This window comes from Aspergillus caelatus (genome assembly GCF_009193585.1).
Source record: "Aspergillus caelatus strain CBS 763.97 unplaced genomic scaffold BDV27scaffold_67, whole genome shotgun sequence".
NCBI lineage: Eukaryota > Fungi > Ascomycota > Eurotiomycetes > Eurotiales > Aspergillaceae > Aspergillus > Aspergillus caelatus.
Genome location: NW_022475330.1, coordinates 76044 through 96306, shown reverse-complemented (window position 1 = coordinate 96306; position 20263 = coordinate 76044). Strand labels below are relative to the sequence as shown.

Genomic DNA, 20263 nt, shown 5'->3' with positions numbered 1-20263 from the left:
TATTTTGACCCTCTACATTCATTCATTCGGGTTCCCTCTCGCCGACTCCCCTCTACACATTCCTTTTCTTTGTATTCGACCGTCGGTCGCCATCGCCTGTCGTCATTCCTTGTTGGTGGCGCAGATTGGGTTTTATAGCAGGCAGATCCGTTGTTGTATATCTTCGTCTCTTCGGCAGTCCTCAAACCTACACGACTTGACAACCATTGGATTTTTTTTATTTTATTTTTACTTTGATTGTATTTTCTTGTTCTATTTTATTTGGACTGGGAATTTTTGAGTTAAAGTTGTTACCGTTGGGTGAACATCTCTCTCATTCTCTCTCTCTCTCTCTCCTACATCGGATTTACTAGTTGGTCCGTTTTGGCAGCAGCCATGAAGGTATGATGGATCGCATTTCTCCCCCCCCTTCTTGTTTCAAGTTCTCGCGCTTCTTCTCTTCCCGCCCCTCGTTTATCTCGATTATCGCTTGGAACCATACTCCGTACATCCCCAATTTTTTGGTCGGTCGTTGAAATCTCCGATCAATTGATTAATTAATTTGTTCCATTAGGCCCTCCGACGCTCCCTCAAAGGGGAAAAAGACCCCAAACCCCACCACCACCACCACCACCATCATCTTTCCATTACACCAAAGTCAGCGATCGCAATCCTGCCCCCGAAAAAGGTGTGTATCTCGCATGTTCTAATCTTAGTTTTTACCCTCTTCGTTACATTTCTGTAATTGCCTGTGTTTCTTGCCATTCATTTTGCTTCCCCTGTTCGGTCCTGCCTTTCTTTTTTCTTTCGTCCACCCACCCCCATTCTCTCTCTCTCCTCTTTCTCCTTCCCTCGGCTTTACTAGTCGGATCGTCCCCCTCCTTGGCAAAAAAAAAAAAAAAAAAAAAAAAAAAAACAAAAACGACTAATTGATCAACCACCCTCCTGGGTGGCGCGCAGGTCATCAAAGCTCTTTACGACTACCAACCAGATCCTGGCAATACACAGGAATTGGCCTTCAGCAAGGGAGATTTTTTTCACGTTATCAGCAGGGAGGACGACTTAGATTGGTACGAAGCGTGCAATCCCCTCATCCCTACCGCTAGGGGGTTGGTGCCTGTGTCGTTCTTTGAGGTCATTGGCAAGAACGAAAGAAATAGCGCCGGCTCGCTGGACCTTCATAAGAAGAAGGAATCCCACGACTCCGGTTTCTCTGATCGAGCTCCAGTTGCCTTCCCTGGTCCCGACTTCGTCAACGGTTCGCCGAATCATAACCCTCCCCCCGCCTTCCCCAGAATGTCAACTTTGGGCAAGGGCTCGAGCCCCATGGTCTACGGTGTCGTCCAGTATGACTTCCAGGCTGAGCGACCCGATGAATTAGATGCCAAAGCCGGCGAGGCCATCATCGTCATCGCCCAGTCCAACCCGGAATGGTTTGTCGCCAAACCCATCGGTCGCCTGGGTGGCCCGGGTCTCATCCCGGTCTCGTTCATTGAGCTGAGGGACATGCAGTCGGGTCAAGCGGTGACGGATCCCCTGGACGCCGTACGCCGTGCCGGAGTACCCAAAGTGGAGGAATGGAAGAAGATGACCGCCGATTACAAGAATAGCAGCATCACGCTGGGTAAAATCGACTCCGCGGCGGCGGCGGCGAATAATGTGAACTCGGTGACCTCCGGCATAGAGAAGATGTCCATGAGTCATCAGAGCACTGCCCATTTGAGCCAGAACGGTAATTCTTATGTGAGTCGCAACGCTTCCCCTGCCACCCCGTTCAGGATACCGGGGGATCGCCGTGCTAACCCATCCTGTTAGGGCTACCACCATCGCAATCCCAGCAAGGGTTCTCTCGCACAACATATGTCTCACCAGTCGATGCAAAGTTACCAGCAGCCCCTGGTGGCCCCGGTCGCCGCGTCCATTCCTCGCTACTGCTTCGACAACGATAAATACTGGTACATCATCGAGGCGAAGATGGAGGACGGTCGCTGTTGGGAACTCTCCCGATACTACCATGACTTTTATGACTTTCAGATCGCCCTCTTGACGCAGTTTGAAGAAGAAGCCGGGAACCGAGGCAAGCCACGGACCTTGCCGTACATGCCCGGTCCGGTCACCCACGTTACCGATGCGATCTCCAATGGCCGCCGCCAGAACTTAGACGAGTATATTCGGAAACTGCTGAGCATGCCTCCCCACATCTCCCGGTGTCAGTTGGTCCGGGAATTGCTTGCTCCTCGCGCCGGAGACTTCGAGATCGACCCCAGCGCGTTTGGAGAGGATGTGCGGTTCTCCGGTGGGTCGCACCACTCCGCGCATGAGGCCCCCCGCAGCGCCTCCCGCCAGTCCTCGCAGGCCCAGATCAACCCCTCGCACGACCGTAACTCGCACCAGCGGGCCCAGGCGTCGATATCGCACAGCAACAGCATGCCTCCCCCGATGAACCGACAGGCCAGCTCTCTGACCCAGGTCTCCAGCTCGAGCAGTGGCGCACTGAAAGTGAAGGTTTCCTTCCAGGGTGACCTCATCGCGATTCGGGTCCCGAACGACATCAGCTTTCAGCAGCTGCGGGAGAAACTTATGGATCGCCTGAAGATTAATAATGAAATCGCGGTGCAATACAAGGACGAGCCGTCGGGCGCCTACGTCGATCTGGTCAGCGACACCGATCTCGACACGGCCATCCAACGCAACTCCAAACTGACGCTATTCGTTGAGCTCGTCTGAGGCTCCTCTCCGGATTTACCATAGAAACTTGATTCCCGTGGGCATTTTGCGATAGATTTGTTGATTATCTGCATTGACATGCCTGTTTTCTTCTTTTCGACCTCCCCAGGGTCCTGGTGGACACGGTGCAACGGTGTTATGGTTCCTTTCTCTTATGAGCCATCGGCCGATTCTACGGAGGCTGATGGATGATAAGAATGTGATGTCCGACATGTTTATGCCATTATGTATCTCTTTATCGTGTTTGTTGTCTTGCATTTGGTTTTTTTTTTTGGGCTATGGTTGATTGTGATTTTCTCATACCCTTTTGATGCACAGTCGATCCCATGTACATAACTTGTTTTACATATACATATTGTATGGTAGGCTTCATAACCTACTATTTTACTCATTGACTCGGTTGCTTGTGCCGACGTAGACTCATTCATCTGATGGGCATCCAGGTACCTTCCAGGAAGCTCCAACTTGCTCCGTGTAACTTTCTCCGGTGAGCGATCAATGCCTGATCCTCAGGTCAGGGTAATTACAAGCTCTGAGATATCCATGGTCTCAATTGCTTCTCAATTCCGCCTCAGTTGTCAGTCACCGAGCACTTGTCAACTCGAGCCGCGAGCGATGTCATAGTCTAGAATGCACTCCAAGCGGCCAAGCCACTGCATTGAATGGGATTTCGTCTGATTCCTGCCTCATTGAACATTATGGGTTAATTTTTAGATACATATATCCAGACTGAGGCATGTTGTCCTTCTATTCTATTGCCAAGCACTTGCGTCAACGCTTTGTGTGTGTGTGTGTGTGTGTGTGTGTGTGTGTGTGTGTGTGTGTGTGTGTGTGTGTGTATGTAAAGAGGGTGGGTGTTGGGCCTCGTCACCAACACATGCAGTAAGCAAGGCTTACAAAATATGACCAGCGAAGCAGGTAAACGTAAGGCAGGATTCCCGAGTACGCTTCAAAAGTCTTGTTTTCCGCTCGGCAAGGATATATCTGCTCCCAAGCAAGGTGTGTAGTGAAGCGAGGCGTTTATTTTTCATTCTACACTGAATCAACTTGACCAGACTTGCCTTTGCTGATATGCATCTTGTCATTGATACACGGATGGAATAGGTCTATCTACACATGAAGGGCATACATACTCTGGTCGTAGAGACCTTACATCTATATTTCTGGAAGCATTCCGTGCATACGGTTCCCACCCACTGAAGCCGTCACAGTCTTGATACCCTCATGTCATGGGTGGGTTTGTCTTTTTGCAATAAAGAGACGAGGAGATGATGGTACCTCTATACATATAGTGGTGCTCCTTTTTGGACCAGGAGGTCTTATTGTACCAAAGGACACGATATCAGTGAGACTCTTCTCAGCCATTAATCATCTTGATTTACTGAAAATATATAATTGAAGATAATTACATTTCTCTGTGCTATAGGCCTTACCACTTCAATTATAGATATCTTAGCATTAAACTGTGGCATTACTCCAGTCGGTTTACTTATACACAAGGCTGGATAACCCAGTCAACCGCCCAAACAAACAACAACGATATCCGCAGAATCGTCGACTCACTCCACCTTAACCTCCCACTGCGTCCGCCTAATAATCGCATGCTGACTTCCATCACTGTCGATACTTCTCATCTCAGCATCGTCAATGGGACTATTCCGCTGTGTCTTCTGTTTACCCACCCCATCACTCAGTCCCCCTGATACTGTTGTGACAGTCTGACATGGTCCTCTGGGGTTAAATCGAGATTTTGCACCGGGGAACTCCTCCTTTCCTACTCTGGAGCCTTGCTCCATCGACTGAAGCGCATAGCTCCCTGCCGAGCGAGACCGACTGTAGTACGTGCCGCCCGGCTCACAGTCCATATGTGTTGTGGCACCCATGTTCAAGTCGAATACCTGGAGGAACTTGCGAAGACACGGAAATGTAGCCGACATGAGGGAAAAGTGCATTGCCACTTCTGTAACTAGGACGGTGTCGGTGATTGTGAACGTCGGGTCGGCGGCGTTGTCTCCTGTCGTGCTCTGCTGGAGGAATACGAGACGCACAATGATGGGAATCGTTGCACTTGATGATGATGGTTAGTGGCGTCAGAATGTGGACGGTGGATACGTACAGCAACTGGAGGGAAAAGGCCATGACCACGGTTATTTTGGTGGCTGAGGCCACGCGTAGATCCCACACCATGAGAATGACAATGCATGGAAGGAGAAGCTCAATGAAGATGTTTCCCGCCTCAACTGCCGTCCATTGGGCAAACTGATCGCATTGTTAGATACAGCCCTGGTTCAGTAAAGACGACTATCATACCATGCTGCCACAATGATCCACTGCCCCGACATTCCATGGCATGGGAAGTTTGCATTGGAACGCAATCAGGAACAGCGAGATGACGCCCCAGAGAAGGATGAATCCGGTTAGAAGACGGCTCGCTTTCAGGTGGAGTTTTGTCCTGGTGAGACGCGCGATGAGGAGGGAGATTGAGACCTTGGACGCACAGACGACGACAGGATACAGGAGCCAGGCGATGTAGATGCCCTAAGACAATGTCAAAAGTCAGTTGCCAAAATAACTTGGCCCACAAATACTTGGCTTGCTTACCTTTAGTCCAGATTCGACTTGATCATCGGTGAGCAAAGCTTCTTTCTTACCGATCCCATTTCGCACTGCTTGGAGAATCACGGCTGTTTGCACGGTCCCAATGACCTGAATATCATCTCGTCAGCTGGTGATGACTGGATTGCAGAGTGTTTCATGTTTACCGTCCCGAATACGGCGGCTACATCGTCTAAGCCAAAGGGAGGATTCAGCTTCAAGCGGAGATACACCCTGATGCCAATGATGAGAATTGACCAGCTCAGGCCAATGAGAGCCGCAATAATGATGAAGGCGCTATGGTCATCTGGTGTCACCTGGACGTAGGAGTCTCCATCAGCGTTGCTGGACGACATCAGGAACGCACATTCCCGGAGTCGAATCAATCAGAGGATCAATCCAGCAATGAAGACCCGGAGAGCCAGACGAAAGCATTATCTACTTCTCAGCAGGCCACCTCTTCTGAGCCAGGGGATATCATCCAACGTTCCAGATGGGGAAAAAATGAACTATACTAGTGAAGTTTCTCTGGTGCGGTCCTCCGGCATCGGGCTTTGTTCACTGTTGGATACTGGGTCCAAGGCACGACTAAAGTGCCCATTGGTGTTTTAGTCGAGGGGGATTGAAATTAAGGTGAAAAGGGACCCTTTTCCGATGTAACTCTCTTTAATTTATGCTCGCCGAAGGAATACATCCCTGCATCTACATAATACATAATAGCTGCAAGACCCCTAACACTGCCAGTGCCATGGGCAGTAGGCGCATAAACTTCGTCGGTTGGACGTTTCCCTAAAATGTAATAAATGGATATCATTTCAATGCTTTTTCCCTATAAAGACCTGTCTTTCTTATCACTTCTCCGTTTGTTCTTTCACTGGTATTTTGTCAATATTCAAAAGCCAACACGGAGTCGTAACGACAGCCGTTGGACCAGAGACAGACAACCCACGACAAAATCGCCCCCATGTCAGAGAAAAGACTTACCTTGACGGGAGTTACACATTTGTCACTAGGATCTTGGCTCGGAAGATTTTTGCACGGCAGATCCCATTCGTGGCGGGGCGATCCTGTATCTATTAGTAGTTAAATGCAACGTTATACGGGTTAGTGAGCCCATTCGTGCCCTAACTCGCCGGCCTAGACTGTCAAAACCGTTTTGGCGCAACCTTGACAGAAAAGTTCCACTATAACCCCCTGTCCAAACCCTTCATCGTTCCTTATAGTTTCCTGCACTATTTACGTACATGTTTTTAGCCCCGTTGTGATTTGAATTCGGAACTGCCAGAGAAGAATGTAAAAAAAAAAAAAAAAAAGAGCAAACTCAACAACACCCTCTCTCTCTCTCTCTCTACCAACTCACCCAGTTCTCTTACCTTCGTTGTAGGCCCTCTATCTCTCCGTCAATATGTTATCCAGTGGACAGCTGGAATTGAAGGAGGTCGGCTCGGCCCGTTCTCCACATGTAGAAGAGAGAAATGGTTCTCTTGATCCCGACTTGTCCGACGATGTTAAGACAGGTTTCACCGTGAACGATCAACGGGACATGCAGCGCATGGGCAAGAAGCAGGAGCTACGGGTCTGTATATCCTGGGGCGTATGGTTTTCCGATAGTACTGACTCAACATATAGAGGAACTTCCGCATGGCCAGCACCATCGGTTTCACGACTTGTGTCATGGGTACATGGGAGATCTTATTGACGTACACTTCCCGTCTCACACGTTTGATTCAGCATTGGAGGCTAATGCGAAGCCAGCTCCAATACTCCAGGTCTGACAGCTGGTGGACGACCTGCTCTGTTTTGGTCCCTAGTATGGGCATACTGCGGGCAGCTTTTCATCGTGCTCTCCATGGCGGAGATGTCATCCATGTAAGCAGAGTTGCTACTCTTTGAACTCTTTGGATTGTGATCTAACCATGTCTAGGGCACCTACCGCGGGCGGACAGTACCATGTAAGTCATGTATATAAAAAAGTAACTATTAGACACCGCTGACATGTGTGCCAGTGGGTTTCCGAATTCGCTCCTCGGGCCTACCAGAAGTTTCTCAGTTATGCCTCTGGTAAGTACATTGTAGATGAGTCTCAACCATGTTCTGTACTGAGTAGGATAGGATGGCTCTCAACGATATCCTGGCAGAGCATCGTCGCCCTTGATGCTTACCTGGCTGGAACGATAGTACAAGGTCTCATCTCATTGAATGATGACAGTTACTCGCCAGCGCGCTGGCAGGGAACATTGCTTGTTTTTGCTGCAGCGATCGGCATGTCGTTATTCAATATCTTCGGTGCGAAGCATTTGCCCTTGGCGGAAGGGATCTTCGTTACCTGTCATTTCTTTGCTTTCATTCCAGTGATTGTCACCCTGCTTGTTCTCGCTCCAAAGGCAAAGGCAGAAGATGTCTTCACTGGGTTTACAGATTATGGTTCCGGATGGCCATCTGTCTCATGGACAGTCATGGTCGGCCAAGTATCTTGCATGTTTGTCGTGTTAGGTGAGAGCTGCACCTTGGAGTTTCAGACCTTTTGTAGCAGCTAATCCTTACGTTCTACCTTTCTAGGTTCTGACTCTGTTGCACACATGTGTAAGTGACATTTGGCACATCGTACAGAGCTTCTTGCTGATATATCGATAGCGGAAGAGATTGAAAATGCCAGCGTCATCGTTCCAAAGTCGATGATCTGGGCGTTCCTCCTGAACATCCCCTTCGCCTTTGGCCTGCTCCTCACCTATCTGTTCTGTATGCCCGACGTGCAAAGTGCTCTCGACTCTCCCACGGGATTCCCTTTTATCCATGTCTTCCGCCAGGCAGTTGACAATACTGCCGGCGCGACTATACTTGTGGTGATTGTGCTTGTCTTGATTGTCATGATCACGATTAGCTCTCTGGCATCGGCTTCGCGTCAGACATTTGCCTTTGCCCGCGACAATGGCCTACCTTTTTCAAACTGGCTAGGAGAGGTAGGTCCTATCCTAACCCTAATCTAATGTCTAGTTGTTGTTCGTTATAACTTACACATAGCATTCTTTAGGTTAACCCACGACTACACATCCCGGTCAACTCTATCATTGTCACTTGTCTCTTCTCGATGGCAATGTCTCTCATTAACATTGGCTCTACCGTCGCGTTCAATGCCATGCTCTCCCTATCGACCACTGCGTTGATGGCCACCTATCTCATCTCCATCGGTTGTATTATTGCGCGGCGCATTTCCTGCGATCCACCGCTTCCACCCTCCCGATGGACACTGGGACGCTTCGGTATGCCCGTTAACATCTTGGCCATGGTGTATGCCAGCTGGTCTTTCTTCTGGAGTTTCTGGCCCAATGCGTACGATGTCAATGCTGAGAACTTCAACTGGGCGTCGGTGTTGTTCGTGGGACTGATGGGAATCTCAACGATTGTGTATTGGACATATGCGAGGAAGCACTATGATGGGCCGGTGGTTAAGGTGGAGGGAAGGAAGTTCCAGTAGTCTATCTGAGGTGGGGACCAAAGTCTCACAACTGGGGAAGTCTGGGTCGTGTTGATGGGATGTTCATGAAACTGATATCGATGGTCTCGACTAGGGGTTTAGTGGTACACGTATGATGCACATTTCCATTTATTCTATTCGCTTATTTTCGACTTCTTCAAATTTAATTATATTGTAATCTGGTTCGAGCCTTTACTACTCTTATAAGATCACACTCAGATTAGGATCACTGGCCCCTCAAAGAATTGAGATTGATCATTGCAACCACCCCTAAGCCTATATGAGTAGACTACTGTGACTTGGATAAAATGAGACTTTGTCCATCGGTATGATTTTCGGCTCTGGTTCAACGTGAATTCAAGTGCGTGTTCTTGGGTTGCTAGATTATTTACACCAGGAATCAGATTCCGACCTTCGCTTTTCAATACATAAACAACTGGCCTACCACCAAAGATACGATGGTTATCATATATGATGACTCTTAAGAGCCGAGAATGGAAGTTTAACCTGAGCAATTGTATTTTCTCGTTAACATCTAGGATGCGTCACTGCCCTAAAATCACTCTGAAATCACTAGTCTCCCAGCAAAATCGAAAGCTAGACCCAGACACATTCGCCATGGAAAGTTCTTGGTTTATAGGAACGAAAATTTCGCTCACTATCCGACGAGCTGTCTTGGGAAAACGGTCATCAGCAGGTTGGAACAGACGATGAAAGTCAGCTAATGAACATCTGTGTGTGTAAGTGCGTTTGTGGATATACCTCGACATGTTATGTGAGAAGGAGGTGCTGATGACGAGGCCCATCAAAGGCAAGGTTTCTGGATGTGAGAATATCCGATGAAAGGTTATCTTGAAAATAGTTTCAGGGTTTCCCAGGGCACATCCTGTCATACAGATTACTGTTTATCAAGACATTTAACTGTCCTTATGGTAATGCGGGAGGGGCAGCAGAGTTATGTCACCTTACCCTGATCCGTGTTCTCTGAGCTAAACATGGGTAATCTGTAGGAGGGATTCAGAGTCCCAACCTATGAGAGAGGCCTTATAGCTCAAACTATCGCCCACGAGGCAGATATTAAGCGAAGACCCTAAAGAAAGAGCCGAATAACTACTGGTTGTGAAGTATGTACAAGAGATGAGGCTTACAAATGGAGGATGAGTGTATCAATCAAGGTAGCATGGATTGGGCTTGATGGATGGACTTTGCTCTTTGTATGCATGTTTTCTTGTACGGGTAGAAGTAAGAAATAGTCCATCTGTTGAACCTGATACTTACTGTCTCGATATCTCAGCTTCCCGTTGATTCGTTATCTAAACCAAGTAGTCCGGTCATCACGGTGTCCTTGGGGGGTTTTCTCTGTTGCAAGACGACTGATTGGAATCGCCTCGGAGGCGAATCACCAGTAAAGCTTAGAAGGAACAAAGAAAGAAGATAATAATATATAAATAAGTGACGTTGAATTCTTCTCTTTCCTTTCACTTCCCTCGATCGTCGGCTAATATTGTTTTGTCCATATGGGCGACACAATGGCTTCCTCTCCCCCATAGGTACAACAAGCACGACACTCGCGGATTCTTCTCTCGATGGGAGGGGATCCACTGGACCTAACTGCGAGAAATCCAATATCCCCAGGATTCATTTCTAGTCTTTGTCTCTGAGAAAACCCTACATCCATTCGTGTCTTAACCCAGTGGAGAGCTTGAAAAGCGCTGCTTACGTGCCTTACCCTTAAAAGAAGGCTAGCCCTAACCAGGACAATCGAGGCAAGGTAGTCCTCGTCTAGTCCTCAACTGCGTCCATGGTCAACAAAAGGCACCGGTTCAACCGACCCTAAGGAACAGAAGGTACTGACTTGCTCCAGGTCGAATTCGGAATATATCAACACAAGAGTAGCCTATTGCATAGATGCATTAAAGTAATAGAATTCAATGCTTTATACCGTGAATGAAGAAAAATACTTCTAGACTCCAACTGTTGGTAACTTTTTGAGTCACGTCGGGTAGTTGATCAGCGGGGTACTAGTCATTGCCTGAGTCATCGGCCTTGGAAGTAAATCGATAAACAAGTCTAGAGGTGAGTAAGAAGATGGGCAAGAAGGGACACTAGTAAGGAGTACGAAGTAAGCATAAGCAAGCAGGTAAGCAACCTGCGTTAGTTAAACTAGCGCTGTCCGTTCGGTGACTCAAGGTGCACGTGATGTAATCAGGTTCATGATTGATGGAATTAATTTAATATGAATAGATAGACAAGCGATCACCTGACGCACAGTCAATACAATCAAGGCTTCCCTTTGTTCTATGACTCAATCGATCTACTGCCTCCAGTCAATCGGAGCCCCAGAGATCGATGATCTTCTTTTTTTTTAAATCTACCGCTATATACAGTATCCTCATATAGAAGGTATCTACCCAGTTGGGAGTGTATTCGTCGGTATCCAACAGTTCAGCTACAGGTCCCAAGTGCACATTAAACAATCTCTCTACTGCCCTGTCTTCTAACACGATATATCTACTTCTCCTTCCTACCAATCTTTACATCTAGTCCTGCGGCAAGATGTCGGACACCCCTGAAGGTATTGTTGAACACACCTACGACAATATTACAGAATGGTACCTGCAGTGGGCGACGAGTCAGAAATCACCGCGAGAAAGATATACCCAGATGCTCCTAGACAAGCTGCAACCGTCACCCTCTATTCTAGAGCTTGGTTGCGGTCCCGGAGTTCCTATTTTGAAAATGCTTCTCGACCACGGCGCTCAAGTGGTCGCAAATGATATCTCAACTAAGCAGCTTGAGTTGGCTAAGGCCCGTTGCCCCGGGGCTAAGCTGGTTGCAGGCAGCATGACTTCCCTTACTTTTGAGCCTGCGAGCTTCCATGGTGTAATTAGCTTCTTTGCGCTATTCCACCTTCCACGGTCGCAGCTGAAGGCGATGCTGACCACGATCTATGATTGGTTGAAGCCCGGAGGTGTCTTCGTTTTGAATCTTGCGACTATCGACGAAGAAGAAATCCATGGCGAATTCCTAGGACATGGAATGTTCTGGAGTAGCTATGATGTGGATCAGAATCGAGCAATGTTAACAGAAGTCGGATTTGAGGTCTTGCAGGTGGAAGTATTACAGGCTGGCGATGGGAAGTTGGAGGAGGATGATCCAGACTATGATACCGAGTTTATGTGGGTCATGGCACGAAAGAAAGAACCTTCTGACGATCCAAGCAGTGGACAAGTAGTGTGATGGCGCTCTCTGTGTCTGTTCTGGAGTAGCCCGGGTTAGAAGATAATCGTCATCCGTGACAACACTAGAAACCCAGTATATTCCTATCTAAAGGTGCTCTAGCCCTCCTTCTCAATCTCGTGGTCCCCCAACTAAAGGTTCAGGGGCTGAATAGGTCCAGCTACTGTAAGGAAATAACTAAATCATGCATGTCAGGAGCCCTGACTGACCAACGCCACGCGAAGTGGCAGAGATGGAATACACATAGGGGCTTCCTGGCGATACTTTATGTTTTTAAAAAAGGATCATCATCATACAATTACACTAAGATGGATTATATCTCAGGATCAGGCTTGTGTCAATTCATCAGTTCTTTACATACGTCTAGCTCTCACGTCATATGCCATGTCTCTATATTCTTTCCCCTTATCCCGAAAGGTGGCACCAAATTATATACATAGTATGTTCCACACACTCACTATGACGAGAGTTTTGACACAATTTTCTCAGCCAGAGCCAGTAAAGAAGGGGCATTGACGATATCCAGAGTGCTCAGCGTAACGTCAAGCTTGTGTCGTACCCAATTGCGCAGCTCAACACCCGACAACGAATCAAGTCCATATGACATGGGTGACTTGCCCGGCTCTACCTCCTCGCTGAGTCGCAAAATGCGTGCAAACTGCAAGCAAATGACTTGGATGCAAGCTTTTGTCAAACTTGTAGTATCGGCATCTGACTTGTGCAACGATTGTAGAGCGCGAATTCCTTGGTCGATGTCGTCGCTGCCGCTGCCACTGTCCGCGCCTCCCTTGCGTCCAGCGCCACGGAAAGACCACAAATGGCTAAAGCGGGGGTTGAGCGAAGTGTCCGATCCGTCTTGCGGATATGGGTAGGCAATTCCAGTTACTAATTGAGCAGAGGTCTTCTGGTTGATCGGAGCATGTCTATCTTGCTGCAACACGGAGTAGGTGAAGATGCGGCGTAACATGCTTTCGTTGATAGGGATCCAGTGGGCTCTGTTGATCTTCGCATCCAGACCCGTCTCGTCTTCGGCAACATATCCAACGTCTTCGATCAATCCAAGATCGACTGAGTTGGCACATAGACCCTGGCGCTGCCGCCAGCTGGCGAAAGCATCAAGGAATGTGTTGGCAGCGGCATAGTTGGCTTGACCTACACGACCTGCAACGCCCGAGGTACTTGAGAGCATGGTGAAGAAGTCCAGAGGTTGCTTCAACAGCTCTTGAGTGGCATTGTGCAGGTTCCAGGTGCCCTCAACCTTGGCATAGATTGTGTTCTGGTACTGTTCCTGGGTCATCGACTCGTAGCTCGTGTCCTGCGCATCATGGTGTTAGAAGTTGACCAGTAAATATACTTGTTCGCCCCTCCCCTGGGGCTATAGGCACTTACGTTCAGCGCCATGGCTGCCTGGACAATGCCACCAATCCTTGGAAAGGTGTTTTGCACCAAACCTTTCACGAAATCCATGTTTCCAATGTCACCCTTGGCCTCAGTCACCCGGCATCCATACGACATGCAGTCTCGCACAATCTCAGCCGACGCCTCATCACTGATACCGCTGCGATTGCTAATGACAATGTGTCGAGCACCATGCTGTGCCATGTGCACAGCCAGCGTACTGCAGAGGCCCTTCAGACCTCCCACAATGAGATACGAGACATCTGGAGATAACCTGAGTCCACGGATGGCGGGTCGTGTGGGCACAATGATCTCTCTGTCATTCTTGTTTGTTATCACGACCTTACCAATATGACGTCCAGTGCGAATGAAGGCCAGGGCTGCGGGGACTTCTTCAAAGTCGTACGTGGTGACCGGATGAATCGGTTTGATGTGACCTGCGTTGATGAGAATAAAAAGTTCAGTCAGGAGCCTATATGGTCTACAGTTAGCGCTCGGTTTGCTAGACAGAGAGAGAGAGAGAGAGAGAGAGAGAGAGAGAGAGAGAGTGTGTGTGTGTGTGTGTAAAGTCGGAGTGAGACAAACCTTGCTACAATTTTCTCGTTGAAGTGCTTGGTGTAAGAGAGGTCAATGGCTCGGAATGAACAGTTCCTGTCGAAAGGTTCCATGGCCAAAGTGTTTCGGTCCACAATATCTCTCTTGCCGATCTCGACCATGGTGCCACCATCTGCCATAATTCTCCACGAAGCATCAAGCAGTTCCCCAACCAGTGAGTTGACAATGGCATCGACGCCGCGACCATTGGTCTCTCGCATGATTTCGCTTGCGAATTTGGTGTTCCGAGAAGAGAACATGCGGCTTCTTGGGATGCCGTATTCTTTTTCCAAAAATTGGCGCTTCTCCTCCGTGCCCACGGTCACGTAGATCTAAGTAGTAAAACACAGGACGAGTTAAATTGGACTCATCAGCATGAGACTTGGCTTGGGCTTACCTCTGCCTTCTTGTGCCGAGCGAGCTCGATGCAAGCGATACCAATGCCCCCCGTTGCAGAGTGAATGAGGACAGACTGCAGAACCGAGTTTTTGTGTGAGCGTGAGTCGTCAAAACAAACGATTCAGTACCAAGACTAGCTTACCTGGCCTTCTTGCAAACCTGCCAAGTGATACAAGGCGTAGAGAGATGTCAAATATACACATGGAATAGTGGCAGCATCCTCGTAGCTCATCGTATCCGGGATGACGTGGCAGCGGTCAATATGGACTCTGATACGGTTTGCGTGACTGCCTTGCTTCATCATACACACACGATCGCCGACATGGAACTTCTTCACTGCTGGCCCGAGCCGTCGAACAACACCAGCGCACTCGTAGCCGAGGCTGTATTCGTTATCGGGAACGATCCCCATGGTCACGGCAACGTCCTTGAAGTTGACACCGACCGCCATGATTTCAACCTCAATATGGTCCTCTTCAACTGCGGGCTCAGTTACTTCTGTCTCGCACCAGGTCAGACCCTCGAGTGTGCCTAGCTGCTCAGCTCTCAGTTGCACCTGCACCTCATTACCGTGGAATGATTTGGGAATGACCTCCAGCCCTTGGGTCTCGGCACGCTTGAACTCATTGATGGGCACATCGGGAATGACTCTCTGGATGTGCAGGACGCCTTCGCGCTCCATGAGTTCGCTTTCCGTCAGCGCACCTGCAGCCAACAATCGAAGCACTTGATCGATAGCGAGCTCCATTGCACGGCCTGTGCTGGACTGCACGTCGAGGATGGTGAGGTTGGCGCCATGATCTTCTCGGCGAGCCACGCGGAACAAACCGTAAACTAAGGCATGATCGGGATCGGTTGCAGAGGACTGCGCTCCCTTTGTGACCCAGAGTAGTGGGTTGCCGGAGCTGACCAGTGCCTTGATGGCATTCCACTGATCTTCGTTCGCATATCGAAGCAAGGGGCCTGTCAATTCATCCAAGACAACAGCGATTTCGCCTTCTGCGAGCTTCAGGAACGGAGCCGAACGCTCCTCTACGAGCCAGCCTGCCGACTCGAGGCTAGATCGAAGCGACGCCGTCAGAGCTGAATTGGCACCGTCGATCAATCGAGGGACCACAAGCGTTCGCTGGCTGGTAGATTTGATCTGATCTGCTCGAGTCGGTGCCAAGAAATAGGCCGATCGTCCATCCTCAGTGGTGTCTCCAAGCTCGATGGGGCCTGCAACATTGTTGTGCTTGAGGTAATCGTGATTCCAAGCAGCTGAATCGATGGAACTGGAAGCCTTTTCGTCCTCTGATCTGGAAGATCCTGCGGCTGAACCCGCCGACGCTGTGTGCGACGTTTCGGCGGTGGTGACATGCTCGAATCCATCCGATTCGCCTGCACATCCATCCTGCTCTGCGGTCGCCGCATTCTCATCCCTCGCACGCACTACAAGCGTGCAAGCATTGGCAGACAGCAGGGGAAGAATATTGTGCAGGATATCCTCGGCTGTGGATGCCGTTTTAGAAAGTTTGATCAAAGCCAGGTCGTAAGGCTCTGGAGATGGCGATATGCCGAGACCCTGTTCGTCTGGGACAATGAGGAGGAAGGCGCTGTTTTCCTTGCCTTCGTACTTGGCCGAGACGCTTGCCAGAGGACTGCTGTTTGACGCGCCGAAGTCGTACTGAGTGTAAGATTGTCTGTACGCCGCGTTGCCAGAATCAAACCACAAGCACGACGAATCTTCTTCGTCGAGATTGACCTCCAAGACCCTCAATGCGGGATTCTTGTAAGCAATGAGATCGATGACTTTGTTGAGTCGGTTGCCTGAGGTTACAGGGTCAAGGTGCAGCATCTGGTCCTGCGTCAAGAGCGAGACATCTGGTGCCCAGCTAATCTGGTCAAACGTGTGAGGGTCCGGATTCGGAGGCACATCCAACTTGATGTAGTGGAGGCCAGTGACACGAACCATCAAAGCACCGCTTTGGGAGTCGAAAACGGAGCTACTGGCGACCCAGGATTTGTCCTGGTCTAGTCGGCCTCGTTCCGAGTATACAGAGCTGGCATCCGCAATAGCATGGTTAAGTTCAGTGGGAAGCTTGTTGATGATGACCTCGTCGACGATCGTTGGGATCATGACATCTCTGACATTGACGATATCTCCTTCCATGTTTGCGGGGATGGGAGTCTGGAAGCAGCCATCAAGTGCAGCTGGATGAACTGGATAGTAAGACTGAGGCGAATGCGCCGACTCTGGCGGCTGCATCGTGAGGAGCACCCGACACGCACGTACACCACTTCTCGACTCCACCTGGAGCATTCTCTTGAAGGCAGGTCCGAAGCCCATACCGATATCTCTGGTAGCCTTGTACCACCGCTCGACCGGGACGGTGGATTTCAGGGGTGTGAGATGCTGCGAAACGTCGTCGACGGCATCTTGGGTACGAATCAGACCGAAACAATGTTCCGCAGTAACGTCTGCCTCAGACGTGGAAGAAATGCGGAATTCATGCCAGTCCTTGCTACCGGGGACTGTGGTGAGGGTGAGCATCATGCGGACGTCCTTGTTCTCCTCGACCACCATCGCTCGTTGGAAGCGCACATTGCGGAAGCAATAGCTGAGCTCGTTGGGACTTGCGGGACACTTGTCAGGGTTCAGGGCACGGAGCTTCTGGAAGAGTGCTTCGACGGCTATAGTCAGGTAACCAGCCGCGGGCATGATGGCATCGCCTCCCATCTGATGCTGCATGATCCATGGTACATTGCTGGCGTTCAGTCGATTGCGCCAGACCGGAGTGTGCCAAGGAGCGCCGAGCACTTTACTACCCAGGAGGTCGTGAACAGGGAACTTCCTGAATCGCCAGTCCTTGCTCGAGGCGCTTTCATGCCAATACTTGACGGCATGATTCCATGAATAGTTGGGCAGGTCAACTACAGTATGTACCGTTGTGTCGTTGTACCGATTTACCACCGCAAGGTCAACGTTGCCGCCTTGGATGAAGAGCCGGCCGGCGACATCAAACAGCGACTTTTTAGCATTGGCCCCGCGACTCCATGCAGTGGAGTATGTTATGTGTCCTGCATTGGCCAGAGATTTCAACAATTGCGCGACCGGGCCAGCCAGAGCCCCTGCCGGCCCCAGTTCGATTAGGATATCAGGAGACTCTTGCTTGATCATCTCCTCCAGTGCGGCATCAAAACGTACAGGAGAGATCATGTTAGTTTTCCAATACATGGATCCCGTTCGCGTCTCGTTCTTTAAGCCTGACACCGAAGAGTACATTGCTATGCCAGATTGAGAGCCATCTTGGCGTCCAAATTCTTGGTCGTTGTCGAGAAGCTTCTGGTAACCTTCCGCAGCAGCAGCCATGAATGGGGTGTGATACGCCATGTCAACTAACAAACCCCGTGCAAAATGGCCAGCTGCCTTGAGCTCCGTCTCGATTGCTTTGAGAGCAGAGGTTCTACCCGAGATGGTGAGACTGGTAGGACTGTTATAACATGCTATGTATGCATTGCCGGGGTGCTTCTCCACGAATGGCGCAGCTGCCTCGGCACTGACACCAACAGCAAGCATACCTACATCGGTTTCCATCTGATCACTGATATTCTTGGCCGCTTGGCCCCGGTAGAAAGCGCATTTGATACAATCTTCACGCGACATCCAACCAGCGGCGTAGGCCGCGGCGCCTTCTCCGGATGAATGGCCGAGAACGCTGCTTGGCTTGATCCCCCACGATCTCAATACGTCCACAAGACACACCTGAAGCGCAGCGACCAGCGGTTGTGCCAGGTCGGGTTGGCGTACATGTTCGGCAGACCGATCTTCCGTCAACTCGGAGACAAGGGACCACTCGGGTGGATTTGGTAAGGATTGAAGAACCCTATCCAAGTCTTCCAGCGTGGAGCGAACCCATGGAACAGCCTCCACAAGGGCCCTACCCATTCGAGGCCATTGGGCTCCTTGACCTGTGAAGAGAAATGCAACGTTGGGTACCTTGGGGCTCTTCTTGGCAACGGTGAACAGATTCTCGTGAAGCTCCGTGGTTCGCGTAGATACGAACGCTCGATGGAACAAGCGTGTACGACGTTCGGAGAGGGTATATGCCACATCTGCGAGATTGACTTTCACACTGGGGTTTATTAGATGAGCGCAGAGAGCTCGGGTGTTTGCGGCAAGGCTCGCGCTGTCGTTTGCAGAGATAACGAGAGTATATATCTGATTCGCTTCCTCGTCGTCGTCGTCATCATCATCATCATCATCGTCCAGTGTGAAGTCACTATTTGCATCGCGATATGAATATACATGGTTTAATCTGTGTTCTGCCTTGGCCACCTCCACTATCGCATGCGCGTTGGTGCCGCCGATGCCGAATGAATTGACAGACGCTCTCCGTAGCGCGTCCTTAGGCCATGGGATTAATGTTCTTGTAGCCCTCAACTTGTTTCCAGCAAAGTCAACTGTCAGGAGTATATCAGCAAAAAAAGGATTCCCTGAGTGTATCCATTTGTGGTCGGGGGTCAGTCATATAAAACTCACTTTTGGGGCTCGGGTTAACGAAAGTGGGATTGCCGGGAATGACCCCCTTCTCGATAGAGAGGACCGCCTTTATGAGACCCGTCAAGCCAGCAGCTGGCTCAGAATGGCCGACGTTACTCTTGACAGATCCTATGATCAACGGACTTTCGGCCGCTCGGGTCGCAGAGAAGACAGATGCAACTCCCTCACTTTCTGCGGCGTCACCTGCTTGCGTTGCTGTTCCGTGGAACTCAAAAAAGGCAGTCTTATTGAAGTCAGTGATCCCTGCGTTCGCATAGGCCGCGCGAATGGCCATCGCTTGAGCCTCCGCGCTTGGACTGGCGATGCCCATCGTCCTTCCGTTATGGTTCGCGGCCGTACCTAGAACCACGGCACGGATAGGGTCCTTATCGCGAATGGCATCCGATAGTCTCTTCACAATGACTGTGTTTACCGCCTCAGCCTTGACGTAACCGTCAGCAGCGGCGTCAAAGGTATGGCACAAAGCCGTAGGCGAGTGTGCTCCTCCAACGCCGCCAGCATCAATCAGATGTTCTGGACTCATGTACACATTGGCCGCGGCCACAATTCCCGTATCAATTGTACCTGCCCGCAGAGCCTGACAGGCAAGGTCTAGGCCGACTAGACTACTGGAGCAAGCGGTGTCAAGGGTGATGCTAGGTCCGTGAACATTTAAAAAGTGACTCAAGCGGTTGGCCAGAATGGTGCGTGCAATTCCTAGCCCATGGCCAGGCGCTCGGTCTTCGGGGTCTCGAGCACCCATGTCTGCATAATCTGAGGCGTAGTTGCCAACATAACAGCCGACAAGTTGGCCATTGATCTTATCGAGGGGAATGCCAGCATTCTCTAGGCCTTCGTAGACCACCTCCAGCATTTGCCTCTGCGCAGGGTCCATCGCAGTCGCCTCGGCAGCTGGTAGCTCGAAGAAGGTTGCATCGAAGTCCGCCAAGTCAATATCTTTGAGAAACATGCCACCGGGTTGGCGCATGGTCCGGGGTTTCAATGACCCATCATAATGAGCCGCATGGTTGAATCTTGACTCTGGCACCTTGTTGTATGCAATCTCGCCTCGTTCCAAAAACTCCCAGAACTTGTGTGGCGAGTAGTTACCACCTGGGAGGCGACATGCAAAGCCTACAATAGCAATAGGCTGTCGACTGTCATGCATTGGTTGGGTCATGTTGTCCGAAAAACAAAAGCAAAAAAAGCTTCAGAAAAAAAAAAAAAAAAAGGCAAGGTTAAGGAGGTGAAGATGGATGGAGGAGGAAGTATCGGAGCAAGCAAAAGATAATGATGTGCCTGCTTTAACTAATGCGTACAAGCAATGTAGTGAG

The 20263-nt window shown here is 49.9% G+C and overlaps 5 protein-coding genes across 5 annotated transcripts; 3 read left to right on the top strand and 2 right to left on the bottom strand.

The window, feature by feature from the left end:
* Positions 1 to 888: 888 nt before the first annotated feature.
* Positions 889 to 3100, top strand: BDV27DRAFT_126694 (phosphatidylinositol-3-phosphate-binding protein BEM1). Its single transcript, XM_032066604.1, has 2 exons — positions 889 to 1722; positions 1795 to 3100. The coding sequence occupies exons 1-2, from the start codon at positions 1276 to 1278 to the stop codon at positions 2704 to 2706; spliced, it is 1359 nt and encodes a 452-aa protein (XP_031928617.1). The 5' UTR covers positions 889 to 1275; the 3' UTR covers positions 2707 to 3100.
* Positions 3101 to 4265: 1165 nt separating this feature from the next.
* BDV27DRAFT_171557 (uncharacterized protein) lies at positions 4266 to 5717 on the bottom strand (the record flags this gene model as incomplete). The annotated part of the gene is made up of 5 exons (XM_032075630.1): positions 5469 to 5717; positions 5308 to 5412; positions 5017 to 5244; positions 4823 to 4965; positions 4266 to 4773 (listed from the first exon to the last, which is right to left on the bottom strand). The coding sequence occupies exons 1-5, from the start codon at positions 5655 to 5657 to the stop codon at positions 4266 to 4268; spliced, it is 1173 nt and encodes a 390-aa protein (XP_031928616.1). The 5' UTR covers positions 5658 to 5717.
* A 989-nt stretch (positions 5718 to 6706) lies between these two features.
* On the top strand, positions 6707 to 8805 carry BDV27DRAFT_171555 (amino acid transporter; the record flags this gene model as incomplete). Its single annotated transcript, XM_032075629.1, has 9 exons — positions 6707 to 6877; positions 6931 to 7001; positions 7057 to 7170; positions 7226 to 7253; positions 7308 to 7362; positions 7414 to 7794; positions 7861 to 7884; positions 7936 to 8261; positions 8333 to 8805. The coding sequence occupies 9 exons, from the start codon at positions 6707 to 6709 to the stop codon at positions 8774 to 8776; spliced, it is 1614 nt and encodes a 537-aa protein (XP_031928615.1). The 3' UTR covers positions 8777 to 8805.
* A 2237-nt stretch (positions 8806 to 11042) lies between these two features.
* On the top strand, positions 11043 to 12221 carry BDV27DRAFT_102527 (class I SAM-dependent methyltransferase). Its single transcript, XM_032064305.1, has one exon. The coding sequence runs from the start codon at positions 11333 to 11335 to the stop codon at positions 12014 to 12016; it is 684 nt and encodes a 227-aa protein (XP_031928614.1). The 5' UTR covers positions 11043 to 11332; the 3' UTR covers positions 12017 to 12221.
* A 252-nt stretch (positions 12222 to 12473) lies between these two features.
* On the bottom strand, positions 12474 to 20109 carry BDV27DRAFT_156818 (type I polyketide synthase; the record flags this gene model as incomplete). Its single annotated transcript, XM_032072403.1, has 6 exons — positions 12474 to 13331; positions 13406 to 13886; positions 14000 to 14340; positions 14406 to 14480; positions 14550 to 18850; positions 18930 to 20109. 6 exons carry the CDS (start codon positions 20107 to 20109, stop codon positions 12474 to 12476), a joined length of 7236 nt encoding a protein of 2411 aa, XP_031928613.1.
* Between the last annotated feature and the right edge of the window lie 154 nt (positions 20110 to 20263).

What these genes read in the sequence shown, in the direction of transcription:
- BDV27DRAFT_126694 (XM_032066604.1), top strand. Translation starts at nt 1,276, where the DNA reads ATGTCAACTTTGGGCAAGGGCTCGAGCCCCATGGTCTACGGTGTCGTC. An exon ending in GCCAGAACGGTAATTCTTAT is followed by an intron (nt 1,723 to 1,794) that starts GTGAGTCGCAAC and finishes CCATCCTGTTAG; the next exon opens with GGCTACCACCATCGCAATCC.
- BDV27DRAFT_102527 (XM_032064305.1), top strand. Translation starts at nt 11,333, where the DNA reads ATGTCGGACACCCCTGAAGGTATTGTTGAACACACCTACGACAATATT.